We start from the raw sequence: 16,528 nt of genomic DNA on the forward strand, positions 1-16,528 counted from the left end.
AAAAAAAACAAAACAAGATCTGATTAGTTTCTGTGACAATTCTACATTCTAATGCTACTGCCTTTCTGTAGGGTGGGATATCCGTGTCATGGTCATTAGTGAAACATGGTACGTAAAACTGGATGATTCTTATTTTGGCACAAATAGTTTGTGTTTTTTAAATGAATAATTTTGATTCAAGAAAGTAAGTTTCTTTTCTTTATTTTAGTTGCTATGATGATAAAAGATGTAATATAATGATTTTCTCGCTGTTTTGAGGCCACACACAGGTTTTTGAGGTCCAGTTTGGGTGCAAACAATATTTTTTGGGTTTTGACAAGACCAGTAGATGATGGAAGTCAGTTGATGAAGGCTGCCAGTGGACTGAGTGGTAGGTCCTACTTCTTCTTCACAACTCACTGTCTGCTGTTTCTGTCTATCTCCTACTATCTGTTTGCCTTGCTCTTTCCCAGTACTAATTGTCTCATTGTTGTTTTGATTTGCTTCTCAGTATTCATACCTAATTTCATGGGATGTCTCTCATTTCTAGGAGGTGTGCAAATACTTTGCCTATGGGGAGTACACATCTGGCATGCCTGACCGACCGGAGGTGCCCTCTGGTGCTTCCTATGACTGGATCATGGGGATTCCACAAAAACCCAGCAGCAAAGCCAAAATCCACTGGTTTCTCTTCAGCAGCTCCAATGAACTTCAGTAAGAAATCTTTGAAAAGCACTAACTTTTCAGTATGAGTTTTCCCTTTCTTGAACTTGTAGACGCAAGAAAAAGCATGAGTGTTGATAATCTTTTCTCTTCTGCGCCCTGAACACATACACCTCAGCATTCAGGGGTGTAGTTGACCCAAAGGAGCCAAGGTGCATATGTCTTGTCAGCTCCACGTACAAAGGCGCAAAGGGTTTAGTTAGTCGCCTATTGTCTCACTGTATTTGAACTTTCAGGAGAGCATTTTAGTGTGCTGCATTCCTTGTACATCTTTTCAGTGTTGGTTTTAGCCTTGTCTGTTCAGGTCAGGCCATTATCGAGCTGAGTCATTGAAAACTATAACTACCCCCCCCCGGGGCGGTGCTACTGACTGAAGGGCCTTTAGGCCATTCCCAGAGGGGGGATATTAACCATGTTCTTATGCACAGTAGAATTGTATTTGTAAATGGGCTGATTCATCAATGTCATGCTCATAACTGTGCCTGGACTGCGACAGGGAATTACTGCTTTTTCTTTCCTAATCATTACTACCGTCATTTTTCCTCTACTTCTTTATATATGTTTGTCATACTCGTGTAACCCGCTATTTCCGGGGTTCCTTGATAGTCGAAGCTGACTTTGTGCTGTTGAAGCTAGAGAGGGGAGCAGAGTAAGCTTGATTCCCTGTAACAGCTTCTCTGTTGACATCCACCTTTTGGCGCTCATATGACCTAATGCATTTGCGAACGCTGTAAAAACGTCTATTAAAACAAAACTACATCTATAACTCAACAACAGCATCTTTTACTTATAGGGGTTTACTTTTGTTACTTCGTCTTTTCTTTAATGACTAGGACTTTACAGTTATGAGTATTAGTTTTGTCTTTCATACATGAATTCCGTTTAGGCTGTGATAGATTTGATTTTGACAGAAGGGCAGAAGACTTAAACATTGCTACTAAAAGTGCACAGAGTGTAAAGAATATAATGTCTTTGCTTGTTTTATTTACAGTGAATGGATGACAGCCATATGCGGCACTGTGAGTACTGTTGTGAAAAGCACATATGGATATGCTAATATTTAAAGAAATGCAAAGGAGAATCTGAGTTCATGATATATAGTGGAATTAGATTCTTATACTGTAGATTATAGTAAGTGTTAGAGTGTCTCATAACTTTTCTGATACAAAACAATATTACATTTGGAAAATGGTTAATCTCTTTGTCTCTCTTTCCTTCTCTGTCTGTCTGTCTGTCTGTCTGTCTGTCTGTCTGTCTGTCTGTCTGTCTGTCTCTCTGTCTGTCTGTCTGTCTGTCTGTCTCTCTGTCTGTCTGTCTGTCTGTCTGTCTGTCTGTCTCTCTGTCTGTCTGTCTGTGTCATTTTCTTTCCTTCTCTCTCATATATATATATATATATGAGAAAAGTTTGAGGCATATATAACAGAATGTGCCGAGATCTGTTTATCAAAGAGTTTTCCATCCATGTTTGGCATGTCTGCTAGGTTACATATAATGTGAATGCTGTTGTTTTAGTTCGAGAATTGTGCACCTGTTGAAAGTGATGATGGAAATCAGGTTTTTTTTTTTTCTCATAATCCTTTAATCACAGTTGTATACTTACTTGTCCGAACTCCTTGTTTTGAAAATGATTTTCCCTTTGGTTACAAGCTTCCGCCCCCACCTCACAAAGAAGCCACAGCAGAACAGGCGCAACCGGTAAAGTCTGCTCCTCCTCCTCCTGGGCCACCCGCCGGACCGCCCGCGGGTCACTACGCTCCTCCAGCGGGACAGTACCCGCCACCAGCGGGACAGTACGGCCCACCGCCGCCCTACTATGGCCCACCCCCTCCTGGTGGCCCTGGCCCCTCGTTTGGATTTGAGAACCTCAATAGTAAGAAGCAGCGTTTGTCTGTCTGTTAGGTATTTTAGGAAGAGTTTTACGGCACTTGCATCACAATAATAAGTGGGCGGTTGGCAGGTGCTCTTGTGTGGTTTGCTTCTTCTTTCCTATCAAACATCTGTCGCTTTTATCTCCCCTCCTTCTTTTTTTGTGTTTGTTACTCTTTTGTAACACCTCTTGTCTTCGGCACTTATATGACCTTATTTTGTTGCAAGTGTCGTAAAACTCTCACTAAAACTAAAACTAAAGCACCACTATAAGGTCATGGAAGTGCCGAAAATTTGAGGTGTTTTTACCGAGTAACCAACAAAGAAAAAGAGGAGGAAAGGTTAGGGTGATCGATGTTCGATATAAGAAAGAAGGAGCAAACCTCACCAGAGCATCTGCCAACCACCCACATCTATTCCCCTGAAAACATTTCATATGAATTGTTGTGAGTAATAATACTGACAGCTAGAGTCCCAACCATGTGGCTTGACTTTGATGGTGGGCAGTGAGTCTTTCTTGTACATTTTTCTATTTTACTTTTATAGTGTTACTTTTGCTACAGTAGTCTCAGCCTAAACGCAGGCCATACAAAAGCACGCTTTGCTCAAACGCACGCTTTCGTCAAATGCACAGTCACTTTTTCTAAATGCACGCTTCAACCCGCGAAAGACGCCGACAGGATAAACTTGACAAGGGGAAATTTTTCGCTTCAGCCTACACAGCTTGCATAAGACAAGCCTAGACAACCGGGGGAGACTGCCCCTCATGCCGAACAAAGGGAGTGCTGGACAGAGTTTTCACATCCAGCCTTACAATGACATATAGATCTAAGATTGATCAGGTGATATGTTGGGGAGGGGGGACTGAAATGTCTTTTGATTGGTCACTTGAAATGCGTTTTTGAGAGAAGGTTTCTGACAGCTGTTGAAGAGAATGCATACGTAATCTTTAATTAAGCCTGTGATGTGTAACACGTGCGAATGCTGTAGAACATTAGATAGGCGTACTCTATGGGAATAAAGATTAGTCAAGTAATTAGCCACGCTTGAAGAACTTATACCGCACTTGTCCAACGAATCACAAGAGAAAAGTGTCTCAGAATATCTGATTGATATGATGCAATTACCGAGTTGCAATAGACAACAGGCAGTCGGGAGTGGTCGCTTGAAAAGCAGCGTGGCCGAGTATTTTTGTCTATACCATCACCAATAGTTTCCTCTTATCTTTTCCCAACATTTTATAGTGCATATCAGTGCAGTGAGTCTGTCTTTCTGCTTTTTCCCCTCACCCATTCAACGCCTTTGTATTCATAATTCATAACCGCAGTCGAGGAATCCTTCACAAAACAGGCACATGTCGTCACTTTTTTGGCCAAAGTGATCCCCCTTCCAAGGAAGTCACTAAAATATCAAGTAAATGAGATGATTGCATCCCTTCCTCCCTTTGCTGCACAGGTTCGTGTAAACGCAAGCTCCGTATAAACACATGCTAAGGAGCCCTCCTGAGCACCGTGCGTTTAGGCAGAGACTACTGTATTACTGTTTTATGTGAGTATTTGAAAACCCTGAAAAGAATTAGATTACAATTTTATGCCTCTGAACTCAGCAAGTTCCTCTTAACTACCAAAACAACAAGCCACCTGTCACCTATCACTGTGGCTGTGTTCATCCGTTGAACAGAACATCCCAACAGGCCTCCATCTTCCCTGGTCTCTGCTTTGATATATTATTGCATAAAGTTGTAGACCACTATTGGATTTTAGGTTTCCAATGTATGATGATGCAGGAGGTCTTTTCTTATTTCTCCTTGCTTTTATTTTACTCTGCAGTACAGTTTTCGTCAGGTCTGTTTTTATATTTCAATTTGTGAGACCGAGGTACTTCAGTCTCCTTGTGTTGATCTCAGGCAGCAGACTACGCCGCGTGTAAAGTTCTTTCACTTTTATTTGTTCTTATTTTGCTCTTTCTTTCCTGTCAAACATCTATGTTTCCTTATCTCTCCTCCTTCTTTTTTGTGTTTGTTTCGCCTCTTGTAACGCCTCTAATCCTCAGCACTTGTACGACCTAGTTGTGTTGTAAGTGCCATAAAACACTACTACAGTGGGTGGTTGGCGGGTGCTCTGGTGTGGTTTGCTTCTTCTTTCCTGTAGAACATCTATCGTCCTTATCTCCCCTTCTTCTTTTTTATGTTTGTTACTCTTTTGTAACACCTCTAATCTTCTGGCGCTCATATGACCTTATACAGTTGCCAGCGCCATAAAACCTCTACTAAAACTAAACAGTACAACAAACTAAGCCGGAGTAGTCTTTGTGGATTCTTCTCTCACTGTCCGGTATATGTTTGTCCTCAGTGGGTGGAGCCGCCCCACCATACCCCCAGCAGCCACAGTACAGACCCCCTCCTGTCCAGGGCCACTACCCACCACCAGGGCCGTACCCGACCCAGGGCCACTACCCACCTCCCCCCGCCGGCCACTACGGACCCCCGCCACCTCAGGGTAAGCAGTGTCTCTCTCTCTCTCTCTCTCTCTTTCTCTCTCTCTCTCTCTCTCTCTCTCTCTCTCTCTCTCTCCCTCCCTCTCTCCCTCCCTCCCTCTCTCCCTCCCTCCCTCCCTCCCTCCCTCCCTCCCTCCCTCTCTCTCTCTCTCTCTCTCTCTCTCTCTCTCTCTCTCTCTCTCTCGTGCTGTGGCGTCATAAACGGTCAGCGATGCCGACAGCAGGCAGGAACTCAACACTTGCCCGGGGTTCCTTAAAAAGAGCTGAAAGTGGGTTACTGAAATGTCCAAGCAGACGGGTAGGGTAAGCAGTCTGAAGGCAAAGGGTAGCACAGTAGTGGGCTGTGTTCCATCGTTATGTACTCTACCGTGTTTGAACGTGGGTAGTTGGCGGGTGCTCTGATGTGGTTTGCTTCTTCTTTCCTATCAAACATCTATCGTCCTTATCTCCCCCTTCCTCTTTTTTATGTTTGTTACTCTCTTGTAACAGCTCTAATCTTCTGGTGCTCATGTGACCTTATGCAGTTGCGAGTGCCGTAAAACCTCTACTAAAAAAAAAGTGTTTGAACGTTATTGGTCTACATTTTGTGCCCTGTGAGGAAGGCGTATTTGGCTAATTAGACTGGAATATGCTGGAAAGTGCAGATGAGTTCCAAGAAATGATTGATGTTCTACGTTTTTTTGTGTCATATTGTGCCTTTTTCAGATGTTGCATATTATATTGCCTTTGCTGCTACCTCCTTTACTTCGTCTTGAGATTGGTCTTGGTTTCCATCTTCCTTTTAACTTTATCTGTACCTCGAATTTTACTTTGTTTCCATACGACGTGGGAAACTCTGTGCCACCACTTTCCAAAGAGGAAATTTACACATTAATCCGATTTGTACGCCTTGCATAGCTGTCTGTAAAAATGATTTTTTGAAAAATACTGAAAGTTTCAAAGAGATCTTCGCCCTAGAAGTATTCTAAAATGTGAAGAATACAACCCCGGGGGTACAAAATGACCCCAGGGTGTATGGATAAGGTTAATGATCCTTTGCTATCTCTTCATTGGGAGTGACTCCAAAATGGGATTTATTTTTCCCCATTGTGAATTTGTATTAAAAATTCTCTGATATCACAGAATCTTACCTCTGACTCTTAGAAGGGTTAAAAAACCTTTATTATGATAGACATAAATAACTAGTTGTGATAAGTTTATGTTAAATGAACTCCACTCTATCTTCATTCTGTTTTGTTTGGAAAAAAAACAAACAAACAATATAAACCAACTGTGACCTGTTTCATTGAACCACACACTGTTGTTTTGCAATAAAAAAAAAAAAAAAGAGAATGGACCCTGTAATTTTTGTTTCTATGTCCTTCTGTTTGATTTATTTCATCTATGTTTATAAACCCCTCTCTTTCCTTCACTGTCTAGGTGGGTACCCCCAGCAGCCTTACTACTCAGCTGCTCCTGCACCTTCAGGTAAGTTGTCAAGGAAGTCTGTTCATAATTACTACCTGGAGGATTTTTTATGCTGTTGTTTAATCTTTGGTTTTGTATTTATTTTGATTTCTTTCATTTTGACTCTTGTAAATGCATTGAGCAGTTGTTTCAAAAAGTACCTTTATTTCTTTTTTCTCAGTGTTTATGTCGTATTCCTTAGCTTTCTTGTTGTTTTGTACTCTGGTATCAATTTGACATTATCAACATTTAGTTACTTTCGCACTAGTTAAAAGGGAATCATGAATTTAATACAGTTGACTGTAATTTTATTAAAATTGTGAAACTTCTAAAGATGATTTTGGAAGATGTGTGATGCAACCTTTATTCATATAAAAAGTTGTGTATTTTTAGGGTAAAGTTAACGAAGAAAGATTTAATTTTCTATTTAATTTCATATGCAATGCAATTTTTGTTCTCAAAAGAGGAGGTGATCGATAATTTATTCCTTACCTCTTTAGCACTTTTTTTTATTCTCAAAGTTCTCCAGAGGTTATAAATTTCAAAGATCTTGTTCTTCTTCTACTTTTACCACATTTTCTTCACCCCTTTGTGAGCACACTAATTATTCACCCTTTAGTGTAATTGATGGTTTCTATATGAATAATTTCCTTCTAGATAGCTTTTGTGCTGTTTTCAAAGTTAGTCACAATGATTCGTACTTCGAAAAAATTTCCAAAGTTGTGATTGGTCTCAATATTTTGTTTGAATAGCCAGCATGGGTGGGGCCTGTGTTTTTCTTTTTTTTACTCTTAACTCTTAAAATGCCTTCCCTGGGCATTACATAATGCTTCCTCTTTGTTTGAGAAGACTGTTCTATTGAACCCCTTTTTTTTTTGGTAAGTGTTTTACGGCGCTCACAACTGCATAAGGTCATATAAGCGCGCTGGACACATGAAACATTTTCAGTTGGTTGGAAATTTTGAATTTTGCCCGGGGTGGCGGCCGAAATCTTATCGATTTTAGACCACCAAGGGGTCTTTAATGTGCGCTACTTGCACACGGGCCCTCCGAGATTTTTCGCCCTTGTCCGAGAAGGCTAGGTGTAGATCTTTCCTACCAGAAGATCAGTGGTGTTGCAGAAAGACAGCAGTAAGAAGGAGCCAAGGAGTAGCAGTAGAAAGGCTGCCTAAATTTTTCGGTCGCTACCCGGATTCAAATCCGGGACCTTTGAATGAGAGGCCAACACACCTTAACCTCTAGGCCACGAGAGCCCCGTATTGAACCTTTGCTGTAGGCCCATGGGTAGGAAAATTAATAAAGTCTCATGTTCCAAATGTCAACATGAACAGGGATAGATAACTGTAATAAGCTAATTCCTTATTTGAAGGCTTAAATGAGACAGACAGCAACCCACAAAGATTATACACTCTTCCTTTCATTTAATCATTTAATTCTTACTGTGGCCCTTTCTAGCTCATTTTGGAGTATTACCTATTTTATCCAATCATTTCAATATCTTAATCTCTGTATTCTGCGTTCATCTCTTTCTGATAGTTTTTTTTTCCTTTTTTTCTTTATCTTTCTCTCGTTACCAGGCTATCCGCAGCAGCAGTATTATCATGCTCCTGCAGGTGAGTGCTATGTCTTTGATATCAATGAAACCTGTCAGAACTTTATGTGTTTATTATTTGCCTCTGCTGTATCTTTTGAAATGTGTTTCAATTCCATATCTCTCTCTCTCTCTGTGCTGGTTTTTTGTCTGTTTGTTAGAAGTAAATGTCAAAACATAAATGTGTGCTTTGAGTTTACCTTGACAGTTTATCTAATGAATTGTAAATAAATCCTAAAAAGATGTTTGCTGATTGATGTAACTAAATTTCATGCAGATTTAGATTAATTTGCCTAAGTTGGATTGAAAGACATTTTCATTTGTGGGTACTAAGCTGCAAACGAAAATCTGGATAGGAACTGATTTAGCCGCTGATCTGTTATCATGACTCCACCTCTCTCCAGGCACACATTATTCGGCTCCCCAGTACTATGTAGCAGGTACTGTCATGGTCTTTTGGCATATATCCTCTAAGCACAATGCATTGGAAACAGACACAGTAGTAACATGGTTAACCAGAGCATGCTTATATTAGGATAGAGCATGTTGCTTATGGAATCACTGTTGCTTACCTCTTCTTCCCCACACCCTGGGTGAAAAAAGTTGTAATGCTTCACACAAGTTTGAATATCAAAGGAATCATGCGCTATATTGAAATGTCTTACAAAGCTTATTTAGTTGAAAGATTTCTGTGCAATTCATTTCCCTTTGTATCTCTTCTGTCAGATGTACTGTCTTTTTTTTCTGAAAAGCATTTTTAGTTTGGTTTTGTGTGCAGCTTTTTTAAAGTTGATGGAATAGTTTTATACACTTCCATTTTTCCCTATCACTCCTTTCAAACATGGCCTGGGACTTTTCCGAACCTGCTGAGATCATCGAAGTGCCGTATGCCTGAAACTGCTCGAGGCGTAGTTCATTTCTGTTTCTATGTCTCTAGCTTTCAAATAGAGAAGATAATTCCTGAAACATTGCTCAATGTTTTGCCTGTGATTTCCGCTTTGTGTTTCATGCAATGTGGCTGTAAATAAATTAAACAAGTTATGAGCATAGCATGACATTTGTTACTTTCTGTCTAATACTCATTTTGTCTGGAACATGATAGTAGAATTATGTAGACCTGAAGGAGTTAATATGCTTACTGGTTGTCTTTTTTGTAACAGTAAACTTCTACTGGTTGTCTAGAATGTGAATGAATGCACCTTGCCCTATGACTTTAGCTTCATAATGTTAACTGCACTGATGCTATGAGGGTAGATGTCTGTGAATGGGTTACTACTGAGCCAATAATGACACTGGCTCTGGTCTACCAGCCATCCTTCAAATGGGAAGTACATTGGTGGTATAGTTACATTTTTAATCTTGACACTCAAGGCAATGGAATTATACTATTGTGTATTTATAGAAACTTTGCTAAACTTGTGATAGTGGTATTTGAAATTACTTCCAGTACTTACTTTACTTTTCCGATCCAGCGGCCATTTGGTCTGTCGATATGGCAAAGAATACTTCCAATAAGAATCTGAGCTTTCTTTTCCTGGGAAAACATTTTCAGCATTGCTATGGATTGACAAAAAATGATCCTCATGGTTTTGCTCTGTGATTAGTCTTTTTTATACAGGGGTCAATCTTTGCGTTCAAAGTACAGTATACCCACAAATGACCCCATCAGAGTGATCAGTATGTCATACCCAGTATTTAGGGAACATGATACGGCTTCTTCTATAGATGCTTGTATTTTTTGCTGCCGACATGTTGCAGAATAACTAAAATGATAATGTATTTAAAAGGCCTGAACATTCATGGACTGACCAAGCATTGTGGTAACTGTCGTGCTGTGCATGCTCTTGTTTATGATGACTGACTACATATGGTTTACTGGACACTTATATGTTTGAGTGGCTTTCGTGCCTTTAAAAAAAAAGGGTGTAAAACAACTGTAAATAATATACTTTGTTTCAACTGAGTGGTGTAGGTGAAAGAGAATGATGACTGTGCTATACTGATTCCAAAGTGAAACGTTAAATACCAATTTTATTTTTGGCAGAAAGCAATGTCAATGTTAAAGGAAGTATATTACAGTAAATGAGCAATAGTTGTTATGGATTCTATTGTAAGTGCCTTCAAATGGTTTATTATGTCATTTTGTCTGATATATGTGGTCCGTTGAGTATTCTGACATGGTCCTCTCCTTTTTCTGCTTTTCGGTGTCGTTATTGACAGTCTACCTTCAGCAAAATGTTGGTGTTGCCATGCTGAGGCACATTAACAACCACATAGTGGGTGGTTGGCTGGTGCTCTGGTGTGGATTGCTCCCTCTTTCCTGATATGTGCTTGGATATGCGCAGTATACATGCAATTATTATTATTGGGTTGTGACGTCCTTCAGAAACATTGCCACCCCCCGGGGCAGTGCCACTGACTGTAGTGTCTTTAGGCCATTCCCAAAGGGGGGACATTTCTCGTTCAAGCACAGTAGAATTGTAAATGGGCTGATTCATCATGTCACGCTCATAACTGTGCCTGATCTTTCCTTATCCTTACTATTGTCATTTTTCCTCTACTTCTTTTGTATGTTTGTCACTCTCTTGTGACCCGCTATTTCCGGGGTGCCCTGATAGTCAAAGCAGACTTCGTGCTGTTGAAGCTAAAGTGGTGAGCAAAATAAGACTGATTCCCTGTAAAGACTTCTCTGTTGACACACACCCCTTGGCGCTCATATGACCTTATGCAGTAGCGAGCGCTGTAAAACCCTCTACTATAAAAAAATAATAACTTTTCAAAACATTGCGCCCCCCCCCCATAGTGACTTGACGCTGAGTGAAAGCTGTTTCTCTCCTCAGGCGGGTACCCTCAACAAGCCTATGGCTACCAGCATCCACCAGTTATTGTGCAACAAAACCCTAAGAAGAAGAAAGGTGTTCTCAGCAGTAACACAGGCAAGATGGCTGCTGGTGAGTATGGAGTGCTGTTATACATTCATTGTGTGTTTGCGGCTGTTGAATGGAAGAAAATTGTACGGGATATTCTATTAAAATGTATAGAATGGAAGTTCAGTTAAATCGTAGGAGACAAAGGTGGACAAGTTAGAATATGAAGAAAGAAATTAACACTAACTGAGAAAATGATGAAGAAAGAAAGGTATAATTATCTCTTTTTTAGGTTATTCTTGAAAAGTGTGTATCTAAATTTTAAAAAAAAGGAATACCTTTACTTAAATAAGAAAGCGGCGTAGGCAACAAACTTGAAGAAAGGCAAGTTTTCTTTTCCATTAATGTGTGTATGTCTATTGTTTGATGAAGCATATTGTTTTTTTGTTGGTTCTTTGCTTTCTGGCAGAAAATTATTTGCCTCTCTTTACACTTTTTTTTTAACCCAGATACTTTCATATTTATGAAGAAACTTTTATACAAGGTGACCTGTGCAGCTCTACAATTTCTGTAAAATATTACGGTTCCGTAGACGCCTTGCTTGGTAAAAAAAAACTTGGGAAAAAGAAAAGGACTGTTCAAAATTAAGATAGTGGGAATTTAATAGTCACTCAGTTTACTTTGTCCCACCTTCTATACACTTTCACCTTACAAAGCATTTGCCATTCAAAGCTTGAATAAGAATATTATAAGCTTGTGGTTTTTTAAATGATGGTATGACCGTGAAAATGAAGTCTGTTCCCAAATTTTACGTATTGGGACAAAATCAGTACTTTTTCAGTGCATATGTTGAAGATGTTAGCTTTTTAGAAGTAGTAGCCGTTGCATTTCTTAGGATGTTTTTTACTGTGTGTGTTCTCCAGGTCTGGCTGGTGGAGCTCTGGTGGGCTACGGAGCGTCCCGCATGATGGGCGGAGGCTGGGGGATGGGTCACTGGGGCAGCTGGAGCTCTCTCAGCTCTATTGGAAGTTTTGGCAGTTGCGGAAGTTTTGGAAGCTTTGGGAGCTTTGGATAAAAAAAAAAAGATCAGCAGCAATATTGCCGTTTTTTTAATGACCACTACGTCATTTTCTCAAAGATGACAAAGTGGATTTCAAAATTGTGATTTTGTGTGTCTGCAGTTTTTTGGGTGTGAGATTTTGAACATTCTTGTAAGAATCTCATAATGTAATGTACTGAGTGCCAGCTTGATTCAGTGAAATGCACGTTATGATTTTTTTTAAAAATGTATATCTTTTCGCTATTATTTTACAACTGTTGTGGGTGACATTTGAAATCATATACTTTCTAAGCAGAAGCATCTGTATATATATCACTTGGACTTAACAAACATTGGCACCTTTTATGATAATTATTTCTGACTGTTCCTCTTAGTCTAAGAGACAGAAAATTTGGTTCAAATTCGAAGTTGATGTAGGCCTGCCCATCCTAAAATTCCTTTCTTAATTAAGGTATTTCTAGTTGATGGGATCTTTGGTGTGGTTTGCTCCTTCTATTCCCTTTTTTTTGTTTTGAGTGTTGCTATCTTACTGACCTGCCCGAAAAACGTCTTATCTGCCATAGAAGTGGTTCAAGTTTCACCAAAGGCCTATTCCTGTAGTAGACTCTTTGAAGTCAGTATTTTACAGGGATGTGTAGCTGGGAACATTTTTAGAAGATTGGGGTAGAATCATTCTTCTTTTCTTGTTCCTGTCTTGTGTCACAAGGGGGTTGTGTCGTCTGCTCTTCATTTCAGTACATGTATACTACTGTTTTCATTCTCTTTTTCTCTTGAGGTAGAATGCCCATGCTGATTCACCTTAATCTACAGTTCAACTGGAACCCTTGTGCTGTCGAGAGCTAATTACTTAACCCTATCCGTACGCCCTGGGGTAATTTTGTACCCCTCGGGTTGTATTCTTCACATTTTAGAATACTTCTTCTAGTACGGAGGTCTCTTTGAAACTCTCAGTATATCTAAAAAAATAATTTTGACAGACTGCTTTGCAAAGCGTACAGATCGGATTAACAAGTAAGTACGGATAGGGTTAAAGAAGTAATAGTTCTGCAATGTAAATTGAAGATGTCAATGTTTGTAGGGCCCCTCATTCTTCTTTTTAATATTCTCCAAAGAAAAAAAAATGTTGCAATAATGTGAATATACTGAAGTCAAGGTTTTTGGTCACAAGACTTTTCAGTTGAAATAAATGTTATCTGAATTGTTAATAAATGAATTGGTGTTCATGGAAAGCTTTTTATTCCTCTCTGGTTCTGATGTACCATAATATGCAGTTAAATTTCAAGTGTCACTCTGAGATTTTTGGCTGGTACTTTGTTATTTTCTGTCTGTGGAGAACTAATCCCTGACTTATTTATTGTTGACATCTCCGAGACAAAATTCTGTGTCTGAAGGAAGATTTTGTTTCTTTTGTTTATACATTTTTAGTCTTTTTTTGCTCGTTTTGTTTTTCAAAACAATAAATTGTGTTCTGTGTTCTACTAATTTTACACCTTTTAGATTTCTCTAATCTTAGATCATATAGAAAATCATAATACATGATTTGCTAGATATTTCTGTACCGTTTGTACCACCTTTTTCCTTCAACATTTAAGGGTCTGAGGCAGAGGTGAACATTGTCAAGTTTTTATTGTGTTTTGTTTTTTGTTGCAGCTTTTTTTTCTGTATTGGAAAAACTGGAAAAGCAATGTAAAACTTGGAAGTAAAAAAACAACTGATTATTCTTAATGAGCAAAATTAATAGATTTTACCCCCCAAAAAAGGGAAAAAAGCCAAAAATGTTTAAAACAAAAGTGAAAATCCACAAACAAAATCTTAAAGAAATATATATATATATATATATATATATATATATATATATATATATATATATATGTAAAAAAAATTAAATTCTGTATTTTTCCCTCTTACTCATTTAGAAAAGTGCATAATTGTCTTGTTAGGGAAAGCAATACAAGCTCTGACTGTTAATGAGCGCTACAGTTGTTGGTGGCTCATCTCTTGTCACTGTTGATTCCTCTCTCAATTTTTGCATGGCATAATGTGATTCTGATTCTGATTGGGGGAAGGTGGTCTTTTACATGCAGTTAGTACCCCTGTTTCCTGTCCTATTTTTAAAATTAGACAGTTTGAGTTTTCAAATTCATTTCTTGAAAATAGTACAACAGTTATGTCCAAATGGAGACATGTGCCAAAATCAGACTGGCGCATTCTTTAGGCAATGGCCTGCCAACAGGTCGTAAAATAGCATAATGGGCTGAAATATCTTAAGAACAGAAATCATGAAATAAAACAAGGATTAAATTTTTTTTTCTAAATTTACTCAAAATTGTGATAAATGACTATTGCTTTTATCATATATAGCAAGTTGAAGATTTGAGGCACTGGTTCTATGCAATTCTATCAGTTGTTTAGAATTTAGTCTGTTCTTTAAAAAAATAAAAAAATTCACTGCAGTTGTTTTAAAATGATATCAGTGTTACAGTACAGTTTTTGTAACATCTGACTGATACATGCTTTGTCTTTAATATCTTAGAGCTCTAATTTTTTAAAATACAGAAGCAAAAGCTGTCCTTAAGACATTTTGTTTCTATGGTGTTCTTTCCTCAAAGCTTTAGTTGGGAGGAAAGTGACTGAAAACTTTTTAAGTCTTCATGTAAGATTATGAATATTTGATGTTTTCCTGTTTATGTCAGTGAGAGAGAAGGCGCAATTGGTTCCTGAATTCTTGGTTTTAACACTGAGAAAGTCTGAGACAACAATTGGTGGAGCAAGTACTTTTTGTAATGTTCATAAGGAAGCCCTTTAGGGTTAAGCCTTTTCTGATTGTCATTTATCTGTCAGTTTCACATAATATTTTGTCATGTTTACATGCTGAAGTTTCTCAGTCCATTCTTGTACAACCCCCCAGGGCAGTGCCACTGACTGTAGTGTCTTCAGGCCATTCCCAAAGGGGGGACATTTCTCGTTCAAGCACAGTAGAATTGTAAATGGGCTGACTCGTGTCACGCTCATAACTGTGCCTGATCTACAACAGGGAACTGCTGCTTTTTCTTTCCTGATCCTTACTATTGTCATTTTCCTCTACTTTTTTTGTATGTTTGTCACTCTCTTGTAACCTGCTATTTTGGGGTGCCTTGATAGTCGAAGCAGACCTTGTGCTGTTGAAGCTAGAGAGGTGAGCAGTCTAAGTCTGATTCCCTGTAAAGAAGTCTGATTCCCTGTAAAGACTTCTCTGTTGACACCCACCCCTTTGCGCTCATATGACCGTATGCAGTTGCGAGCGCTGTATAACCCTCTACTATTAAAAAAATATATAAAAAGAGTTCACCTTTTATATTTGCTTCATGGAGATGCATAAAATCTCTACCTTTGTACAGATATACATCAGTAGGTTATTATACTTAAGTCACAGTAGTCAGCCAAAGTGTACAAGCAACAAGTTTAACTGTATTAGAAAGTCTCATTTTTTATCAAGAAATTAAATTATGTTTGGAAATTTGCCAATGTCTGAAGTATTTATCTATTTGTTTCACGAAAAGTTTGAAATCCGATGTAGCGTCTTTAATTTCTCCTTAATATTTTTGTTTCTCTTGCCATTATTTGTTTTTCTATGGATAGAGAAGCAGAAAAAGCCGCTGGGGATGGATACCTAACTGAATCTTGAATGAAATTTGTGAACTAGATGCTGCACACAAATCAAATTAAAGATTTCTGATATTCAAGAATTATTAGCAATGATAATTGTAGCACGACCAGTGTTGGAGCATTTTCCAAACTTTTGTTACAAAGCTACTATTTTGTATCTTGTAGCTGCTGCATTTTTTATCCTGCAGAGTATCGAGAGCATTTTCTCTTGTGAGTGTGGCAATATTTTGTACCTTTTTGAGAATGGGTCTTTGGTTTATTTCCTGTGTGTATGGCATAAGGCCTTTTTGCCTCCGGCAATAGTTTGAGAATGAGAGTCAATTTGTGAAATCACCGCCAGTGCGTTTTAGAAAAGTCACATGTTGTGTTGTCAGTTTCCTTTTATGGTGACTAGTGTTCTCAACAATTTTACCTTTCATTTCCTGTATGTGTAGCATTTGAGCACCTGCCATAATTGTCCTGCCGTTGGGTTGTTTTTGGGTTTTTTTCCCTTTTTTCTTTTTGCCCTGAACACCATGCCTTGTAAAATTTGTCTTCTTTGGAGTTTCAGTTTGTTTTGGACATTGTTAATGTTACATTATATTTTTTTTAAAAACCTGTAGTATCCTCCAAAGGGGGTCATACCAGGTTATACTTGAACATGCTATGCCTCAACGGTTTGCATTGAGTTGTGCACAAATTGTATGTAATAATAGCATGCATCATGATTGTTATAATGCCAAAGTGATATGGGCAATCTCAGTAATTTATAAAATTTTGAAGGCTAGCTTTTTAGACTTTAAAGGAAAAAGTCACTCATCATATGCTAAGTTGATTATCAATTGTCTCTACAAGTCCAAAGAGTTAAATGCCTCA

At 38.6% G+C, this 16,528-nt stretch overlaps 1 protein-coding gene across 2 annotated transcripts in view; it reads left to right on the plus strand.

Annotated features, from left to right (window-relative positions):
- LOC101853070 (pollen-specific leucine-rich repeat extensin-like protein 3) overlaps positions 1–13,841 on the plus strand; it is a 20,053-nt gene extending 6,212 nt beyond the window's left edge. The window contains exons 4-12 of one of the 2 annotated variants that reach the window (XM_005093497.3): positions 530–693; positions 1,694–1,721; positions 2,350–2,572; positions 4,920–5,066; positions 6,484–6,531; positions 8,088–8,123; positions 8,506–8,541; positions 10,942–11,052; positions 11,892–13,841. In XM_005093497.3, the coding sequence (XP_005093554.1) occupies positions 530–693; positions 1,694–1,721; positions 2,350–2,572; positions 4,920–5,066; positions 6,484–6,531; positions 8,088–8,123; positions 8,506–8,541; positions 10,942–11,052; positions 11,892–12,043 (945 nt within the window). In that variant the 3' untranslated portion in view covers positions 12,044–13,841. The remainder of the gene's footprint in view (positions 1–529; positions 694–1,693; positions 1,722–2,349; positions 2,573–4,919; positions 5,067–6,483; positions 6,532–8,087; positions 8,124–8,505; positions 8,542–10,941; positions 11,053–11,891) is intronic. The other variant, XM_005093498.3, reaches the window with a different exon arrangement.
- Positions 13,842–16,528: the final 2,687 nt, after the last annotated feature.

This window comes from Aplysia californica, unplaced genomic scaffold (genome assembly GCF_000002075.1).
Source record: "Aplysia californica isolate F4 #8 unplaced genomic scaffold, AplCal3.0 scaffold00065, whole genome shotgun sequence".
NCBI classification, from domain to species: domain Eukaryota; kingdom Metazoa; phylum Mollusca; class Gastropoda; order Aplysiida; family Aplysiidae; genus Aplysia; species Aplysia californica.